This window comes from Malus sylvestris, chromosome 16 (genome assembly GCF_916048215.2).
Source record: "Malus sylvestris chromosome 16, drMalSylv7.2, whole genome shotgun sequence".
NCBI lineage: Eukaryota > Viridiplantae > Streptophyta > Magnoliopsida > Rosales > Rosaceae > Malus > Malus sylvestris.
In genome coordinates this window covers 36,288,181-36,307,043 of record NC_062275.1, presented here as the reverse complement: position 1 = coordinate 36,307,043, position 18,863 = coordinate 36,288,181, and the positions used below count along the sequence as shown (strand labels likewise).

At 39.9% G+C, this 18,863-nt stretch overlaps 1 protein-coding gene and 1 pseudogene across 10 annotated transcripts; both read right to left on the bottom strand.

The window, feature by feature from the left end:
• Window positions 1–9,460: 9,460 nt before the first annotated feature.
• LOC126607214 (2-alkenal reductase (NADP(+)-dependent)-like) lies at window positions 9,461–11,836 on the bottom strand (annotated as a pseudogene).
• Window positions 11,837–12,048: 212 nt separating this feature from the next.
• Window positions 12,049–18,361, bottom strand: LOC126607204 (probable sphingolipid transporter spinster homolog 2). 10 transcript variants are annotated; one of them, XM_050274711.1, is made up of 18 exons: window positions 18,059–18,361; window positions 17,741–17,872; window positions 17,369–17,470; window positions 17,194–17,298; window positions 17,002–17,077; window positions 16,791–16,865; window positions 16,021–16,123; window positions 15,835–15,900; window positions 15,503–15,565; window positions 15,369–15,396; window positions 14,800–14,897; window positions 14,474–14,550; window positions 14,090–14,203; window positions 13,878–13,997; window positions 13,426–13,557; window positions 13,086–13,164; window positions 12,837–12,996; window positions 12,049–12,315 (listed from the first exon to the last, which is right to left on the bottom strand). In XM_050274711.1, exons 1-18 carry the CDS (start codon window positions 18,214–18,216, stop codon window positions 12,273–12,275), a joined length of 1,731 nt encoding a protein of 576 aa, XP_050130668.1. In that variant the 5' UTR covers window positions 18,217–18,361; the 3' UTR covers window positions 12,049–12,272. The 10 variants fall into 10 exon arrangements, with proteins under 10 accessions (XP_050130668.1, XP_050130674.1, XP_050130669.1 ...); XM_050274717.1 differs by having other exon boundaries at window positions 12,051–12,315; window positions 12,837–13,009; window positions 18,059–18,360; XM_050274712.1 differs by lacking the exon at window positions 12,049–12,315 and adding an exon at window positions 12,388–12,653.
• Between the last annotated feature and the right edge of the window lie 502 nt (window positions 18,362–18,863).

Below are 18,863 nucleotides of genomic sequence, written 5' to 3'. Positions count from 1 at the left end.
TTCGACGTAGGCTCTGGCAAATTCTTAGGTTTCATGATAAGCCAACGAGGCATTGAGGCTAATCCCGAGAAGATCAAAGCAATCCTCGACATGAAGGAACCGGTAACTTCAAATGACATCCAGAGCCTTACTGGCAAGGTGGCAGCCTTAACTAGGTTCATCTCTAAGGCCACAGACAGATGTACTCCTTTCTTCAAAGCACTTAAGGGAAGTAAGAAGTACATTACATGGACTGATGAATGTGCTGAGGCATTCAAGAACCTTAAAGACTACATTAGTAAAGCCCATTTGTTTTCCAAACCTGAGGTTGGTGACACTCTCATTATCTATCTATCGGTATCGACTTCAGCAGTAAGTTCCGTTCTCATTTGAAATGATGGTAATGTCGAAAGGCCTGTCTACTACGCTAGCAAGGCCTTACAAGATGTGAAGACACGATACTCCAACATTCAGAAATTGGCTCTAACATTGGTCATGTCTGCTCGAAAACTTTGCCTTTACTTCCAAGCACACTCCATCATCGTGCTTACCAATCATCCTCTTCGACAGATACTCTAAAGTCCTAACACTTCCAGGCAAATGATCAAATGGGCGATAACATTGGGTGAGTTTGACATCTCCTACCAACCAAAGCCAGCTGAGAAGAGCCAAGTAGTGGCAAACTTCATCGTCGACCTCACATATCCTGTTGACATTGTTTCTACGCCTAAAGAAGTGGTTTCATTACCCTCGGAAGCTCAGAAAATAGAACCAATAGCCCCAGCATGGAGTCTATATGTTGATGGCTCGTCCAACCAACAGGGTTGTGGAGCAAGACTAGTCCTTACGACCTCTGACAAAGTGGCGATGGAGTATCCTATTCGTTTCAAATTCAAGGCGTCGAACAATGAGGCCGAATATGAAGCCCTCATAGCAGGCTTACGTTTGGCCAAACACCTTGGGGTTAAATGAATTGATATCTTCGGTAACTCTCAATTGGTGGTTAACCAGGTCACCAACAACTTTGACGCTAAGGATAGCTCTATGGCAACATATCTGGCACAAACACAATTGTTGCTCAAGCACTTCCACTCCAGATCACCCAAATTCCTCAAGCGGCAAATAGTCATGCAGATGCTTTGGCTCGCCTCGCCTCAACAGTGGAAGACAAGATTGGGAGAAAAATTCAGGTCGAATTGTTGGCAGCACCAAGCACCATGGCTGCGGAAGTGTGCAACTTACAACAAGGAGATAGTTGGATTACCCTAATTTATAGATTCCTTGCTCATGGCACCCTTCCAAATGACAAAGTCCAAGCTAAGCATATTCGATACAAGGCTACCCGTTACTTAATCATTAACGACCAACTCTACAAGCGGGGTTTTAACCTACCATACCTAAGATGCCTTACGCCCGCAGAGGGGGAAACTGCCCTTCGGGAAATACATGAAGGAGTCTGCGGAGATCATGATGGATCTTGATCCCTAGCACACAAGGGTTTTGGCCAAGGATATTACTGGCCAACACTCCACCAAGATGCCATCAGAATATCCCGCTCATGTGATAAGTGTCAACGCTACGCAACTATTCCTTACTCCCCTCCCGAGCCGCTCACTCCTATGATCAGCCCTTGGCCCTTCGCCCAATGGGGACTTGATTTGATTGGCCCAATGCCTGCAGGGAAGGGCAAAGTTCGCTATGCAATCGTTGCAGTTGACTACTTCACAAAGTGGGCCGAAGTAGAACCTTTAGCAATCATTATTGAGGCAAAAATAAAAGACTTCGTATGGAATAAGTTCAGGATATTCTGCTCTAAGTTCAACATCAGCTTATGTTTTGCCTCCCCAGCTCATCCCCAGTCTAATGGACAAGTTGAAGCCATCAACAAAATAATCAAGCGAACATTGAAAATCAGCTTGGACAAGGCTAAAGGTTGTTGGCCAGAATTTGTACCCCAAGTTCTTTGGTCATACCGCACTTCGTATCGGACATCAACAGGAGAAACCCCATTCTCACTTGCCTTTGGTACAGAGGCAGTTGTCCTAGTTGAGCTTAAGCAAGCAACGTTCCAAGTTCGGAACTATGTGCAAAGCGAAAATGACAAACAACTTACCCTCAACTTAGATCTAGTCGAGGAACACAGAAACCAGGCCCACTTGAGGAATGTCGCCTACAAGCAGCGCATCTCCAACTACTATGACTTAAGGTTCAAACCTTGTTCTTTCAAAGTGGGGGACTATGTATTGAAGAAAAGATTACTCTGCGACAAAGTCCCGAGTGAAGAAACACTTAGTCCAAACTGGGATAGACCGTTTGAAGTTGTTGGCATCAGTCGCCTTGGCTCCTACAAGCTTAGAAGCTCCGATGGCAAGACCCTTGGCCATCCATGGAACGCTGATCACTTGAAGTACTATTACAAGTAAACTCATGTTGTACAAGTGTTAAGCTTCAGCCATTCGACATCCTATGTAACGAAAACTATTTGGCATGAATTCAATAAAGAGGTGATTTAGATAACTCGATCCTAATCCTCTTACATTCCTAACAATGAAACACTCGGGTTCAAAGCTTCAACATGAATGTTTCCAACATGAAACAAAGTCTAAGTATATGTCAACAAGACTATACTAATAAACGAACAGCTTCACAATATATTCGTTTAATCATACATTCCAACACATTCATACATAAGCCAACCGTGCTTTGAAAGGGTTCAACATATTTTGTGTCATTCGACACTTGCTACAATGTGCCTAAACACCTTGCCCTTATTCTCACCAACCAGGTGATGAAATGTACAACCCGTACTTTCCTTCATGCCACCAACCAGGTGATGAAATGTACAACCCGTACTCTAATATCATTTGGCAACTTGCCACTCATGCCACCAACCAGGTGAAGAAGGAACTCATCTTCATGCCACCAACTAGGTGATGAAATGTACAACCCGTACTCTCATTCATGCCACCAACCAAGTGATGAAATGTACAACCTGTACTCTAATATCATTTCGCAACTTGCCACTCATACCACCAACCAGGTGAAGAAGGAATTCATCTTCATGCCACCAACCAGGTGATGAAATGTACAACCCGTACTCTCCTTCATGCCACCAACCAAGTGATGAAATGTACAACCCGTACTCTAATATCATTCGGCAACTTGCCATTCATGTCACCAACCAAATGATGAAATGTACAACCCGTACTCTCATTCATGCCACCAACCAGGTGATGAAATGTACAACCCGTACACTAATATCATTTGGCAACTTGCCACTCATGCCACCAACCAAGTGAAGAAGGAACTCATCTTCATGTCACCAACCAGGTGATGAAATGTACAACCCGTACTCTAATATCATTTGGCGACTTGTCATTCATGCCACCAACCAGGGAAAGAAGGAACTCATCCTCGTGCCACCAACCATGTGATGAAAGGTGATGAAGGAACTCATATTCGTACCACCAACCAAGTGAAGAAAACAACTCACCATTCATTCCACCTACCACAAGACGAGTGATACAACTTGTACATGTGAACTCCTAGCATTCACAAATAATCAAAAACCCTTAAGCTTGACAACTCAATTAGAGGAGCACTTATGCCCAACAAGAGTTATAGTCACCAACAAAGTCTTATTGCAAGCCAACAACAACTTCAGTGCATGGCATATGAAGATCAAGGTATTCAGCCCTCTTGCATCTGCTTCAAACATTTCCCCTCTGTAACAATGCAAACACTACAACTCGAAGAAAGCTTCACACACTCTTGATCAAGACAGTGTGAAGCAAAACCAATTTATGGTGCCAACAAGAGCTTCATCAAAGGAGTTCAACCACAATTCTCAAAAGCTTCACACACTCTTGATCAAGACAGTGTGAAGCAAAACCAATTTATGGTGTCAACAACAAGAGCTTCATCAATGGAGGGCAACTACAATTCTCAAAAGCTTCACACTCTTGATCAAGAGAGTGTGAAGCAAAACCAATTTATGGTGCCAATAAGAGCTTCATCAAAGGAGTTCAACCACAATTCTCAAAAGCTTCACACACTCTTGATCAAGACAGTGTGAAGCAAAACCAATTTATGGTGCCAACAAGAGCTTCATCAATGGAGGGCAACCACAATTCTCAAAAGCTTCACACACTCTTAATCAAGACAGTGTGAAACAAAACCAATTTATGGTATCAACAAAAACTTCATCAATGGAGGGCAAATACAATTCTCAAACCTTTGAAGCAAATTCAAGGCTGTTCGAAGCAAATTCAATTTTTATGGTTTATCCAAACCTTCGACTACTACAAGGTGTGTCTTGCATCACAATCTCTTGATCAACAGTATGGAAGCAAAATTTGTATATGAATCAAAATTTGTATATGTTGTCTCTCCCACAATTCAAAAAAGCTTCATCAATGGAGGACAACTACAAATTCTCAAAAGCTTTACACTATCTTGATCAAGATAGTGTGAAGCAAAATCAATTCATGGTACCCAAAAAAAAGCTTCACCTACAAAGCTTCAACACAAAAGCTTCACCAACAAAAGTTTCACACTATCTTGATCAAGATAGTGTGAAGCAAAATCAATACATGGTACCCAACGAAAGCTTCAACTCCAAAGCTTCACCTACAAAGCTTCACCTACAAAAGCTTCAACGCAAAAGCTTCACCCACAAAAGCTTCAACACAAAAGCTTCATCAATAAAAGCTTCATCAATGGAGGACAACTACAAATTCTCAAAAGCTTCACACTATCTTGATCAAGATAGTGTGAAGCAAAATCAATTCATGGTACCCAACAAAAGCTTCAACTCCAAAGCTTCACCTACAAAGCTTCAACTCTAAAGCTTCAACTCCAAAGCTTCACCTACAAAGCTTCAACTCTAAAGCTTCACCTACAAAGCTTCAACTCCAAAGCTTCACCTACAAAAGCTTGACCCACAAAAGCTTGATCTACAAAAGCTTCACCTACAAAAGCTTCACCTACAAAAGTTTGACCCACAAAAGCTTCACTTACAAAAGCTTCACCCACAAAAGCTTAACCCACAAAAGCTTGACCCACAAAAGCTTCACCTACAAAAGCTTGACCCACAAAAGCTTAACCCACAAAACTTCACCCACAAAAGCTTCACCCACAAAAGCTTAACCCACAAAAGCTTGACCCACAAAAGCTTCACCTACAAAAGCTTGACCCACAAAAGCTTAACCCACAAAACTTCACCCACAAAAGCTTCACCTACAAAACTTCAACACAAAAGCTTCACCGACAAAAGCTTCACACTATCTTGATCAAGATAGTGTGAAGCAAAATCAATTCATGGTGCCCAACAAAGCTTGACCTACAAAAGCTTGACCCACAAAAGCTTCACCCACAAAAGCTTGACCCATAAAAGCTTGACCCACAAAAGCTTGACCCACAAAAGCTTCACCTACAAAACTTCAACACAAAAGCTTCACTTACAAAAGCTTCACACTATCTTGATCAAGATAGTGTGAAGCAAAATCAATTCATGGTGCCCAACAAAGCTTCAACCTCAAAGCTTCACCTACAAAGCTTCACCTACAAAGCTTCAACACCAAAGCTTCACCTACAAAACTTTAAAATATATATATATATATATATATATATTTTTTTTTTTTTTTGAGAAATTCGAAAATTAAAAAATTCGAAAATTCGAAAAAAAAAAAAATTGCCTAGGCCTCTTCTTTGGGCCTAACAACTTTCATAACAAATATATATGAAGAAGAAGTTTTGGGCTACCACTTAGAAAGGAAATGCCTCATTCGTCAACTCTCTCGACCGGAGACTTGGGGGACTCCTACCATATGCTACTGCACCTTGATACTCGGAAGTCTCACGACCACTCAGTGACTTGGATTTTTCAAGTTTCCAAACGAGAAGTTTTCCTCACTCGGGAAATTAAGGGAGCACTACCTTAACCTACATGCTTCACTCACAAAGCTTCAACATACAAGCTTTAACAAAAGGAAAAATTCAAAGAACTTAGTAAAGAAGACATTGGTGTATTTAACACAATACGTTGAAATGAAGCAAATCTTGTTTATTGATATCTCCAATAAGTTACAAATATGTACATATACATGAATCAAAATAAACAAACAAGAGGGAGCCTTCACAAAGGTTGCTCAGGAGAAGTCTCAGCAGTCGGCAGAGCACCAGAAAGATGAGGCACCAGAGGGTGATTATTCGAAGCCTCAGTACTAGGCAGAACCCCAGAAGGAGGAGGCACCAAAGGTTGATCATTTGGAGCTTCATTACGCGGTACAGCCATAGAAGACGAAGGCAATAAATGCCTTTGGAACAAACCCACAAACCTCTGATGATCAAGTAAAATCTAACCATCAGATTCCTGCAGCTGGTCGAGCTTCATCTTCATGTTTGTAGCATAGTCATGTGCGAGCCTGTGCAACTGTTTATTCTCATGTTTGAGCCCTTTGATCTCCTGTTTAAGACTTATCACTTCAACCGTCAATGATTCAACTTGGCGGGTTCGAGCAAATAGGCGTTGGGCCATATTAGACACAGAACCTGCACACTGAACACTGAGAGCCAGAGAATCCTTAACAGTCAACTCATCAGACCGTTTAGAAAGTAATCTGTTATCTTTGGGAGTGAGAAGGTTCCTGGCCACCACCGCAGCGGTCATATCATTCTTCATCACAGAGTCCCTAACGGTAAAAGGACCAGTAGGAGATAAGAAGGATGGGTGCCTTATGTTGTCTTGAAAAGGCATTGCTGCATCTTCACCAAAGTTCAAGTCAAAACGACGGTCGGATGGGCCAGACATTCTCAGAAATTATGAAGGAGAAATGAGGTGTAATAAATCTCTGAAGTAAGGGGAAAATTCCTACAAGCAATAACTCTCTAAATGTACTTCTTGCACACAATTGGTGCCCTTATAAAAGAAAAGGCAACAGGGTCGTTGGTTCAAAAATCGAAGAGGCACCACTTTCCGGATTTCGAAGAGGCACAATTTTCCACACGCAACATCAGCTTCTCGAGTACCACAGATAACTTTGCCAAAGATTTCTGGCAAAGTTTAGACACATAAATTTTGAAGGTCCAGCTACCCTACTATTATCCACAAGGGTAAAGGAACAACACCATTGCTTGATAACTAGAAAGTTCCAATGTGTGTCAACCTCCGTGCTCCGTGGCAAGGCAGACTGGCAAAAATGCCCAACCTTTACTCACATCGAGAAAACACTCCCAACAGGATTACTTGCTTAAAAATCGAAGAGGCACCGCTCCCCGAATCTCGAGAGCCAAACTCCCAACATGATTACTTTCTCAAAAATCGAAGAGGCACCGTTCTCTGAATCTCGAGAGTCAGATCCCCGACAGGATTGCTTGTTCGAAAATCAAAGAGGCACCGCTCTCCGAACTTCGAGAGCCAGATTTCCTTGGATAAAGCTTGTCTGTAATCTTCACACGCAACATCAGCTTTCCAGATACTACAGACCACTTTTCCAAAGCGCTTTGAGAAAGTTAAAACATGTGAATCTTGCAGCTCCCACTACATTGCTATGACCAAGAAGGGTAAAGGAATAATATTATTACTTGCTCAAAAATCGAAGAGGCATCGCCCTTCGAATCTCGAGAGCCAGACTCCCAACAGGATTACTTTCTCAAAAATCGAAGAGGCACCACTCTCCGAATCTCAAGAGCCAGACTCCCAACAGGATTGCTTTCTCAAAAATCGAAGAGGCACTGCTCTCCGAATCTTGAGAGCCAGATCCCCGACAGAATTGCTTGTTCGAAAACTGAAGAGGTATCGTTCTTCGAACTTCGAGAGCCAGATTTCCTTGGATAAAGCTTGTCTGCAATCTTTACACGCAACATCAGCTTTCCAGATACCACATACCACTTTTTCAAAGTGCTCTGACAAAGTTAAAACACGTGAAGCTTGCAGCTCCCACTACATTGCTACGACCAAGAAGGGTAAAGGAATAACATTACTACTTGTTGTTAGGGAGACTCCTATATATGTCGACCTTCATCCTCTACGGACAGGCAGACCTACAAAAATGCTCAACCCTTCCTCATATCTAAGAGGCCACTCCCAATGAAGCCTCTCAAAATACTCAGCTTTCTTCCCCCCTAATAATACGTATGCAAACCAGCCACACCAAAGCAAGAATATCTCATATCATCAGGGTCAAAAGCAAGAGTATCCCATATCATGCTTTTTCCTTGTCTTTTCCTTTGCCCTTATTCTTACTTGCAAGACAAGGAGAAAGAGAGCAATCAGTCAGCACTTGGAATCAAGCTTCCAATCAGGAACTGACTGCCTAGAACCCCTTGCCTGATTACTTACCTGGCATTGCTCTCGAGTACTCATCTTCAACATCTTATGCTTCCAGAAAAGATACCATATCTGCCTGAGGAACAGATATGGCAAGTGAGAAGGATACAAGGAAGCATATGGAGACAAGCGCAACAGAACACATGCCGATTCATCTATTACTTCGTCAACAGCAAAAGTATCCCATATCATCAAGGTCAAACGCACTCTTGATTTGATGGAATTGTTTTGACCCTCAAATTCTTAAGTCGGCCTTATCCTCTGGAGGAAACCAGAAAACCCTTCAGCCCAGTTCAAGAATAAGCATGTGGAAAGTTACTTCTTCAAAAGCAAAAGTATCTCATATCATCTCTTCTCCATTTGCTTCTCCTTATCCTTGTTGTTGTTTACGACACAAGGAGAAGGAGAACAATCAACCGGAGGCCGAAGTCGAACCTCCGATTCAGGTTGCTTGCTTGGAAGTCTAATTGCTTGCCTTGTCTGTTACCTCTTTCAGCAAATCTCCTAGCTCGGCGACTTGGGGGACTCCTACTATAGGGTTTTGTATCGCACTTGACCAAGCCCGAAACTACAAGTAAGCTTCAAGTGAAATTGATACATTACCTTGTGCATCTTCATCGGTTAAAGATACCAACCCTGGATGGAGGAAAAGTACTTCCAGAGAAGATGCCACATCTACGTATGAGACAGATAAGGCAAGTGAAAATGATATCACACTTCGGTACTTAGAAGTTTCGTGATTACTCAATGGCTTGGATCTTGCAAGTCCCCAACCGAGGAGATTCCCTTACTTGAGAACTTAGGGAAGCACTGTATGTACCATACTTGACCAATCCCGAAACTACTGAGCACCGGTCAACGTTATACTATCAAGGACCCAGAAGAGTTTCCCTACAACCAGGAGGCCAATCACAGCGCGACATGTGTCGACATCAGAAGCCAATCATAGCGCGACACGTGTCAACATCAGAAGCCAATCACAACATGACACGTGTCAATGTCAGAATGAAACTAGAAACTCTGTTCTATAAATAGAGATCATTCTCTCACAATATTCATAATGTCATTTGTACTAAATCATTCACTAGTACTTACTAAAAGAGAGCTTGAACCTATGTACTTGTGTAAACCCTTCACAATTAATAAGAACTCCTCTACTCCGTGGACGTAGCCAATCTGGGTGAACCACGTACATCTTGTGTTTGCTTCCCTGTCCCTATCCATTTACTTACTTATCCACACTAGTGACCGGAGCAATCTAGCGAAGGTTACAAACTTAACACTTTCTGTTATACCAAAGTCCTCGCTGATTTTGTGCATCAACAAATTGAATTTTTGTAAGGATGATCTATGAATCGAGACTTACAAAATAGACAGTTCAAATCGTTGAAGTTCAATTTGGAGTGAGCCCCACATGTAATCCTCATGTTTTGAAAAAAAATGAGGATCCCTTTGCATAAAGGGCTGTATATATATAAGTTCAGGCTAAATCACTCATGGGCAACCAAAACTACTTGATTTCCAACATTTCTGCCACTAAAAAGTCCCACAAGAACTGCAGGAGCACTCTCAAGGCCTTCAGCTATGTCTTCCAGATACACTATTTTCCCTTCTCTGATGTAAGGGATCACCATGTCCAGAAACTTGGGGTAGAGGTGGAAATAATCAAACATGACGAAGCCTTCGATGCGAATCCGATTGTAGATGATAAAGACGAGGTTGCTTGCGGCTGTTTGAGATTGTAATATGAGATCAATCCGTATACCGCAATTCGGCCATGACGTCCCATGTTAATGAGCACAGCATCCAACATTTTTCCTCCAACGTTCTCAAAGTAAATGTCAATGCCTTCAGGGAAGTACCTTTTCAAAGCTGCCTCCAGGTCAGGCTTTTCCTTATAATCGAAAGCCTCATCAAATCCAAGCTTGTTCTTTAGTAGATCGACCTACAGCCATGAAGGCAAATTGTGGAATTTATGATACACACACACACACACAAATGGACTCGTTGAGAAAACCTGTTTTCTTTCCAATTTTCTTCAGCTTTAGAGTGTAGAATCACCTTTCAAAGTGCAGAACTTAAACTTTATGGGTTCTAATCTCGGATTAGTTGATGGCTTGGATTATGCGTTTTAAGTAGTATCAAGGTTGAATAAACTTTATCATATAGTGAGACTTTCTCGAAAGGTCCGTCCTTTATAAAAGAACGAACATCCTACAGAAAGAATCTCAGTTGCTTTAACTTGTTTTTCATACGGTAATATTTGACACCAAGTGGAAGGAGGATATGTACTTTATGGAGAGGGATTGGCAATGCCACACAATAGCCCAACCGCTTACTAGGTATCAAACTCAGCACAAATATTATACATCTCGCCATCCATTTGAATCGAACATGAGACATTTCACTTACAAATGAAGATGAATGCTACTAGACTGTGGTACTAGATGGTTTTAGTCGCTTGGACTTTGTTTGCTTAAACTTGCACTTAATGAGGGTTCTCCTTAATCGTTAATTTTATTCCTAAATGATCATAAAGCTAATAACTCACCTTCTCTTTACTTCCAACACTTCCAACAACATAGCATCCCATTAGCTTTGCAAACTGCCCAACAAGCTGACCAACTGCACCAGCTGCGGCAGAAACGAAGACATAATCTCTTTTCTTCGGCGAACAGTTTTCATGAAAACCAACGAAGGCAGTTATACCCGGCATGCCTAAATGATTCAAAGAAATAAAAGATTAAATAGTGATTGTACAAAGTATGAACATATATAACTCATAGTTTTGATGAAGAACTAACACATTCCAACAAGTCCAGTATATAGTAGGAAAGGGGAAAATCGGTGTGGTGGATTTTAAAGAGCTGTTCTGGTTCTGTGATGATGCTGTACTCTTCCCATCCTGTTGTCCCCCAAACCAAGTCACCTTCCTAGAACTCCGGGTGCCCCGACCCCAAAATTTTAGCCACTCCAAACCCATTTAATGGCTGAAAAAATGCATCAACAAGTATTTATTTTCAGATTTTTCATTTAGTGAATTCAGTTCTAACATGCTTAAGCCAGATGATTGAATCTCAACCCTCTAAAATGAGAAAGCATAGTGATTTCACACTCCGTCTTCTCCTTCCCCTATGCTATTCTTTGATTTATTCAATCCAAACGCTAAATAACAGAGACGAGTGTGGAGGATAAAGGAGAGTGAGAAAACATTTTTCTGATAAAATATACTTGAATATGGTCATTCGTGCTACGTGAGTCTGTAAACAGGAAAAAAAATTCTTCCTCTGCGCCACTTGCCGTTGCCATTGGCATTGCCGTTGCTCAACCAAAACCAAACTCTCTATATATCTTTTCAGGTCCTCTGTTTCTTTGAAAAATATGTAGCATTTAATTTACGGGTAATGCTAGGGTGACCAAAATTTTAAACCAAATTATATGATTGTTGATGATTGGATTAGTATGTTGATTAAAGTGCTTATTTTTTTATTGGTAACACGTCATTTGGTTTACTTAGCATTATCCTTAATATACGTATCAAAGTTTGCTTGATTTTGTTTGTCAACGTGTTTGAGGTGTTGTATGGTGGCATGTGTATGGTTGGATATATCTCCTTCCATTCCATTTCTGCTCAAGAAAGCTACGGTTATGTCATCATCTTAAGGAATCATAGACGGAACTAACACTATAGCGGCCAAGAAAAGTCCATGCTCCTAATCTTTAAGAGCATTCCATCACACGAATACACTGACATTGCCACATGGGGTCCCTTGTCATTCAAGCAACATAACCAAAGTATTTGTAGGAGTTTCGTCATCTGGGAAAAACAGTAACATTGACAATTTCGCACAGAAACATAGCTGCCTGTGTTTGATGTGTAAAGGATACTTTGTCCAGCAACAGCATGGGATTTCTAATCGCCAAAGCGTCGTCCATGAACCTTTACTAGGACATGAATTCTAGCTCATTCAACTGGGAAAAAAATTAGTCGTTTCACTCCATATACCCTGAAAATAAATCAATCAAAAGGAGGAGGAAGACAACCGTTGATTTTGGGACATGGAATCATCGCAGCCATATTTGAAACGAATACAGCGATGGTATTTCAGCAACCGTGAAAGAACATGTAGAGAACTGAACAAGATTACAAGGCAGAAAACTCTACATATTGATTTAAAAGGGTAACTATAAATAAGCAAACTTTTTTTATCATATACATAATTCCCAACAGAAATTTGTTGGAAAATAATTCGATAGAGAGGCCTAATCTGGAAACGGCGGAAGCAGCACTACAACTCTCGCCTTGAAAGTTCTACAGATGAATTTTCAAATGGGTTTCAGCATTCTGGAGATGAATTTTGTCGTCATTATTCGGGCATTACAAGTCATAGTGAATTGGAACAAGAGGTGAGTTGTTCAATTGCTCAGGTTACTGTTTAACTCTAGAATTTACTAACCACGAAGATTTTCGTGGAAAATTAACACTATTTACACATTTTCCCAGCATAAATGGTAACAGCGGCATTACCTTATAGATGAAACAAGCAACTTGCAAGCATTCACTATAGTCAATTTATGCTTCAACAGGGTCTTTTGCTCCCTCAGTTCTGTTCTCTTCAAGTGGTTTTTTGACTGTCTCAACCGTGGAGACTTCTTCCTTACCATCTTCGTCAGAACTACCCTTGTTGCTAACGAAGATCCCTAAAAAAAGTCACTCGCTTTAAAAATTTATAATACCAATTGAACGAATTATTATAACTAGTTGTCCTTCACCAACCTAGGAACCATGTTCCAGACGCAAGAAACAGAACAGATGTCACAGCAAGAGTTGTTATCCTCCAATTTTTAACATGGTCCTGCATATGAAAAGAACAAAACCCAAAACAGGAAAAACGAACATGGTGAGGATGCTAAACTGACAAGACAACCCTTCTATGAAAATTCACTCCAAATTGAACACTGGAATCAACTTCGTTCCCTTGCTGTCAGTATACCGCCTAGGAGCTGCTTCTCCAAATACCAGCAGTAATAGAGTGACATAATTATATCACCTAAACATCAGCAGTAATCTCCACTTCCTCAAACAAATTATATAGAAAAGAACTTTGAAGGCGCACCTGGAGTATTCCAGCAAGAGGCGAGGAAGGAACATCACCAAAGATGTGGATTGAAACAGTTGAGACAGCCATAGCCATTGGCCTAAGACTTGGTGTCACGCACCGCAGAGACACATAATTAACTGGAGCCTGCTAAGGAAAAGTGATTAACAGGGCAAACGTTATATAAAACTGGAATAGTATGTTATATTTATTATATATCAGTGAGCAGTCATTATCATATTATATGCTTCAGACCAACCACATATGTGTGGGTTTTCATCCCTACTGGTGGTGCTTATGTGCATAATCAAACGTTGAGTTATGGCGTTAAAGTTTAGTAGACAAGATCATACTCCTCATATACTAATCCACTCATTATTATAAGCAGACTATTACAAATTGAAGTTTAGCATGCCCAGTATGAATTGAAACCACCAATGTTCAACCCAAATCGGAAATTTTAAGATTACCTGGGTTGCAAACACAAGGAGCTCCCCCAATGCGAAGAGAACAACAAAACCATACAAGTTCCTTACACAGAAGGCACTGAAGCAAAATATTGCGCCTAGAAATGTTGCAACAGAGAGAAGCTGTGAAAGAAGCAAAGGGTTTCAACAGCACATTCTAATAAAACATGTTAAAGAAGACCGTATCGTAAACGCTGGACACAAGCAGAACTTACATTAAAAGCGTTATAAATTGTGGCAGTCACTGCATCAAGGATGAGCCCTCCAGCTAACGTCCCCAGAATTCCACAAACAATTGTAATAGCTCCGAACCACAAATCTGGCTTATTCTGTCCAAAGTTCCAATGAACGAGAATACTGTCAGAATTGTTAGAATATTATTTCCTTTATGCTAGACTGCCGTTATTAATATAGTCTATTATATTCTGATAATGCATTTATAAGGTAAAAGAGCTGATCCCATAAGTAATATCACAGGGAGATCATCGATATACCAACGCTTTTGATAGTTAAGGTCAAAATTCAGTTTCCTTTTAGCAAAAAAAGCAGGATTACATGACAAAAAAAGAAAAGAAAAACAAAAGAGCAAAGAGCTATACCATATGATAAATGTCATAACCAGCCTTTGGTCCCCAGTACGAGTAGGCTCCAATGACAAAGTTATATGACACATAACCTGCCAGTCAATTAAATAGTGAGTAAAAAAAATATAAATAATTTGTAAATAATAAATAGTAACCTTTAGTAGCACTCTATCAGAACTTTCTCCAGTTAAATTAGTGTAAGATTGCAAACATTACCACTTTTTTTTTTACCCAATACAGGTAAAACATGATCAAGATCTATAAGATTAAGTACAATTGAAATTATATTTTACTATATTAGGATAAAATTTTAGAAGAACAAGTAGAGGATGAGGGAGTACCTAAGACATTAGCAACATAAACTTTATCGAGCAAAAGCGCTTTCATATCTCTTGAGAATCTTGAGAGTTGGCTCAAAGACTTTTTAGCAGGGCTTGGCCTGAAATACACAAAAAGAAGAACAATCTAACAGATTAGAAATACCATTTTAGGATGTTAGATGTGTAATGATCCTGTCCTACCCTCTCTATTGATTCTATCACGCTGACATTACTAAAACTTTTTTTTCCGGTTGATTAGAGGGCTAGAGGCCAAAAGATCCAACAGCAGATTAAGAAGCAAGGTCTAGCCACAGGAGACACAAGGAAAAAGAGAACAATGTATTTATTTAAACATGTTACTAATGTGCCCATATCTGAAATGCAACTGGCATTTGAATTGCAGATGCATTGCAATGGTTTTTGTTATTTGACCACCCTACCTGGTAGTGCTCAGCAGGTTTTCCCAGTTGACAGAGAGCAGAATGGGAACACTTCTGAAGTGGGCTAATAATTCTATTTTTCTCATAATTACGAAGGACAGTGAAGATAACCAAGTAATAGGGAAAAAGATGGATGCAATCGTTACTTACCAAGAAGCTTTTTCTGTGACATCTGAATCTGCAGTTAGAAGCTAATCAGAATAAACATACAAATTTGGATAACAAATAACTTCTTGAAATTTAAAAAAAATATATCAAGCATCGGAGAACTGCTTCCACACTACCATTCATAGTCATTACGTTGACCATCTTAGATCCACCCGAAGTTCCTGTCCTTACAAACGCATCTAAGGAAAAGCTACAATGTAACTGATTATATCGATAAAAATGATTGAAGCTGAACAAGGTTTCTCACATTAATACTTTTTAAGATTAACAAGGGATATCTTTTAGAAATTAAAGAATGGAAAGTTCGCCCCATTGTTATCCTACATTACTAGTAAATGACAACACAAACTGTTCTTGGGACCATTTTCGAACTAAAAAAATACAGAGTAATATTTCTTTTTTGAAAAATGAAATCGACTTTGCAAAACAACAATAGAACATGAAATACCTTCAATTAAAGGACTAGTTGCTTCAATAGGTTCCAAAGTTTTTCTTGTGTCAGCAGGAGCAAGACCTAAAGTTACCAGTTAAGTTACATTACAACAAATCTGATGGATCGTACATAAAACATAAGCTTCTTTATCACAGACGATGCATCACAGAGTCACAAAAAGAACGAAATGATAAAATTCACCTTTCAACTCCAATGGTTTCATCACAAAAGCCAATACACAAAATGGAAGCATACTTAATGCCTCTCCCCAGAATGCATAACGCCAACTGAAACTGGATCCCACCTAAACATTGATCCAAAGCAGAATATCATTACGACAAGACATCTACCCCAGTGCAAAATCACCATGATATACAAGGATGCTACCAAAAGAGAAAATTGATTTATTCAATCCAATGACCACAAATAAAGAGAGGTGTATGAAAGGCTAAATTGCAGTTGAAATCAATTGCCCTTACTACTAAGAACTAAGAAGTTGAACAAGCCATTACCTTAGTACAAGGAGAGAAACGCTTAATTTTAAAACACTAGGATACATTCCAAATTCAGAAGTGAAAGGGAACCTTCAAGGGCAGAGAGTATTGCATGTTGTTTCTTGCAACCAACAATTTAAGTTATCGAACTTTTTGATTGGTTTTGTAGAATGGGAGGAAGAGAAAGTGAGGGAAAGGCCAGCAATCGTCTAGATACGTGAATAGCTATCTCTATTATTACAGACCCTAAAATATTGAACTGATTTTGTCAATGATGTCATGGATATCCAACAATATCATGTGAGGTGATTGGTACCATGAGTAAAAGCGGATAGATGAGCCTAGCCACAGTAAACCAATTAACAAGCTCCAATAGACCCGCCCTCACCCAAAAACAAAACAGAATTTTGAAAAATTCAACCAGCAGCCTTTATATATGTACAAATATGAAGTTAGCTTGCAAAATTTAAAACTTACAAATCCGCCGTAAACATAGCCCAAGGCAATTCCAGTTGGTATACACATGTAAAACATAGCAAGCCATGCTGTTTTCTGGGCCCACAATTGACAAATATTCAGCATAATTGTGAAAATAATCATCAAATACATCAAATATTGTCTACCTCTGAAACATATTTGATCGTAAAGAACAATAGGGAGGGATGAAGAGAAGGGAAAGAAACCAAACCTGAGTTGCAGGAGCATGGTCATCGATGAATGGTGCTGCAAGACTAATGAAAGATGCCTCACCAACTCCAACCAGCCTAGAATGGTAAACCTCAATCATAAACTCACAATCTAACACAGGAAGGTGATGCTGATGCAAAGAACAAAGCCAAAGTTGTAAAATCGGAGAATAGTACAGCATTGTTGCACTCACATGCGACATATTGCAATGGTCAAAAAGTTAATTGAACCACCACACCCGGCTGTGGCAAATGTCCAAATAGATAATCCAACTCCAATCAGCCTAAAAGGATTGTGACTGAAAAGACAACAATGCTTATGAATACTGTAAGTTAGCAACTCATCTCATGCATACTGTAAGTACTCACCTCTTTGCCAACGATGCAAAGATGGGTGAGGCCACAAGAAGCCCAACCATAAATGCAGATGACAGAGAGCCGTCTTCAAAATTGCTCAATTTAAAATCTCCCCTGTAAGAAACATGCCACCGTAAACCAAATACAACCAACAGATCAAAGGAATCGTGAAAAATAGTGCAAATTATTCAAACAAGTGACCCTAATTAAATGCTTCACCGATTTTCAAAAACTTATCGGAAATGAATCTAGTTTCTTGATAAAACAAAAAAATGGATAATAAATGCATATGCCACAACAGCCACTGGATTAGACAGTAGAATGCCAGATTAATATTGGCCTCTAAGGCTCCGAAACTCTCATAAGAAACTTAAAAAATCTTACTGAATTCCGGTACCCGCGGTGCAAATGCCGCTAGGATCACAAATCCCAATGCTACCGTTGACACCATTGCTGGCTATTGCTCCTCGATCGACATAATTAATCAAGTTAATCACACAGAACATCACGAGCAACCTGTTTTGCATACGAAATAAACAAAATATTAGATCACATTCCACGAGCAACCTCTTCCCTTCAAATGCAGCTTCAAAATTTGAAAATTTACTGGCTCAATTACATTTCCAGATAAGAAAAATGCAGAAAACCCAAGAATTTTTAATTCAGAAGTAATTTAAGGGAAACTGAGTTGGGAATGTTTACCTTTTGGGGGTGAACCATGATGGATATCGAGGTGAGTCTGAGATGGGGCTCTCCGACATAACTGGGTTGGGAGGATCGGACGGCGGAGTAGGGGTTGGAGGAGGCGGTTGATGGTGGTGCTGCTCCTGTTGCTTCTCTCGTTGTTGTGATTCCGCCATAATAATGATGAGATCATGAGAGAGAGAGAGGAGAGAAGAGGGAGGGGTGGAGAAAGAGAGCCTTGTTCCGCAAGCAACCTCCAAAGTTTACAGCACCCTCTGCCTCTGCCCCCTCTCTCTCCTCTCTCTCAGGAGGACACATCTTTAACCATGTTTTGAAACTCATTTTTATCCATTTATAGAAAATAATAACAAATATTCATTTTTACCAAAAATTTGTTTTAGTAGTATGGTCTACGGGTATTGCTATTCGAATGGCGAGAGTGAGTAGATTAATAATTATAAAATAATACTTGAGCAAACAAACCAACAATATATATCATAAGGCCATAGTTAAGAGTATTTTTATTTGTGAGAGTCACACTGCCATGTCAGGTTAGTACTAGTCCACATGTACAATATTTGGTGAGCAATAAGATCAATGTTTTGTGAACCTAAATTATAGAATAAGTGAATAGAGAAAAGACTACAAGTAGTGGATTGCTTTGGTAGTTAGAGTTTTCCTCTTCGTTCCTTGTGTCTTAGGTTCAAACATTCCCTCTCCTGTCTAGTGTAGAGAAACGTTGGTAATTCTCTCCCCCCATTTGACTTCTTGTTTATTTATCATTTTTCAATTGAGATTAGAATAATAATGTAGATGTCTGCAT

Coding starts and splice junctions, on each gene's coding strand:
- LOC126607204 (XM_050274709.1), bottom strand. CDS start 18,216: ATGGCGGAATCACAACAACGAGAGAAGCAACAGGAGCAGCACCACCAT. Junction 16,866..17,001: donor ACCATGCTCCTGCAACTCAG/GTTTGGTTTCTT, acceptor TTGTGGGCCCAG/AAAACAGCATGGCTTGCTAT. Junction 15,901..16,020: donor GAAACCATTGGAGTTGAAAG/GTGAATTTTATC, acceptor TGGTAACTTTAG/GTCTTGCTCCTGCTGACACA.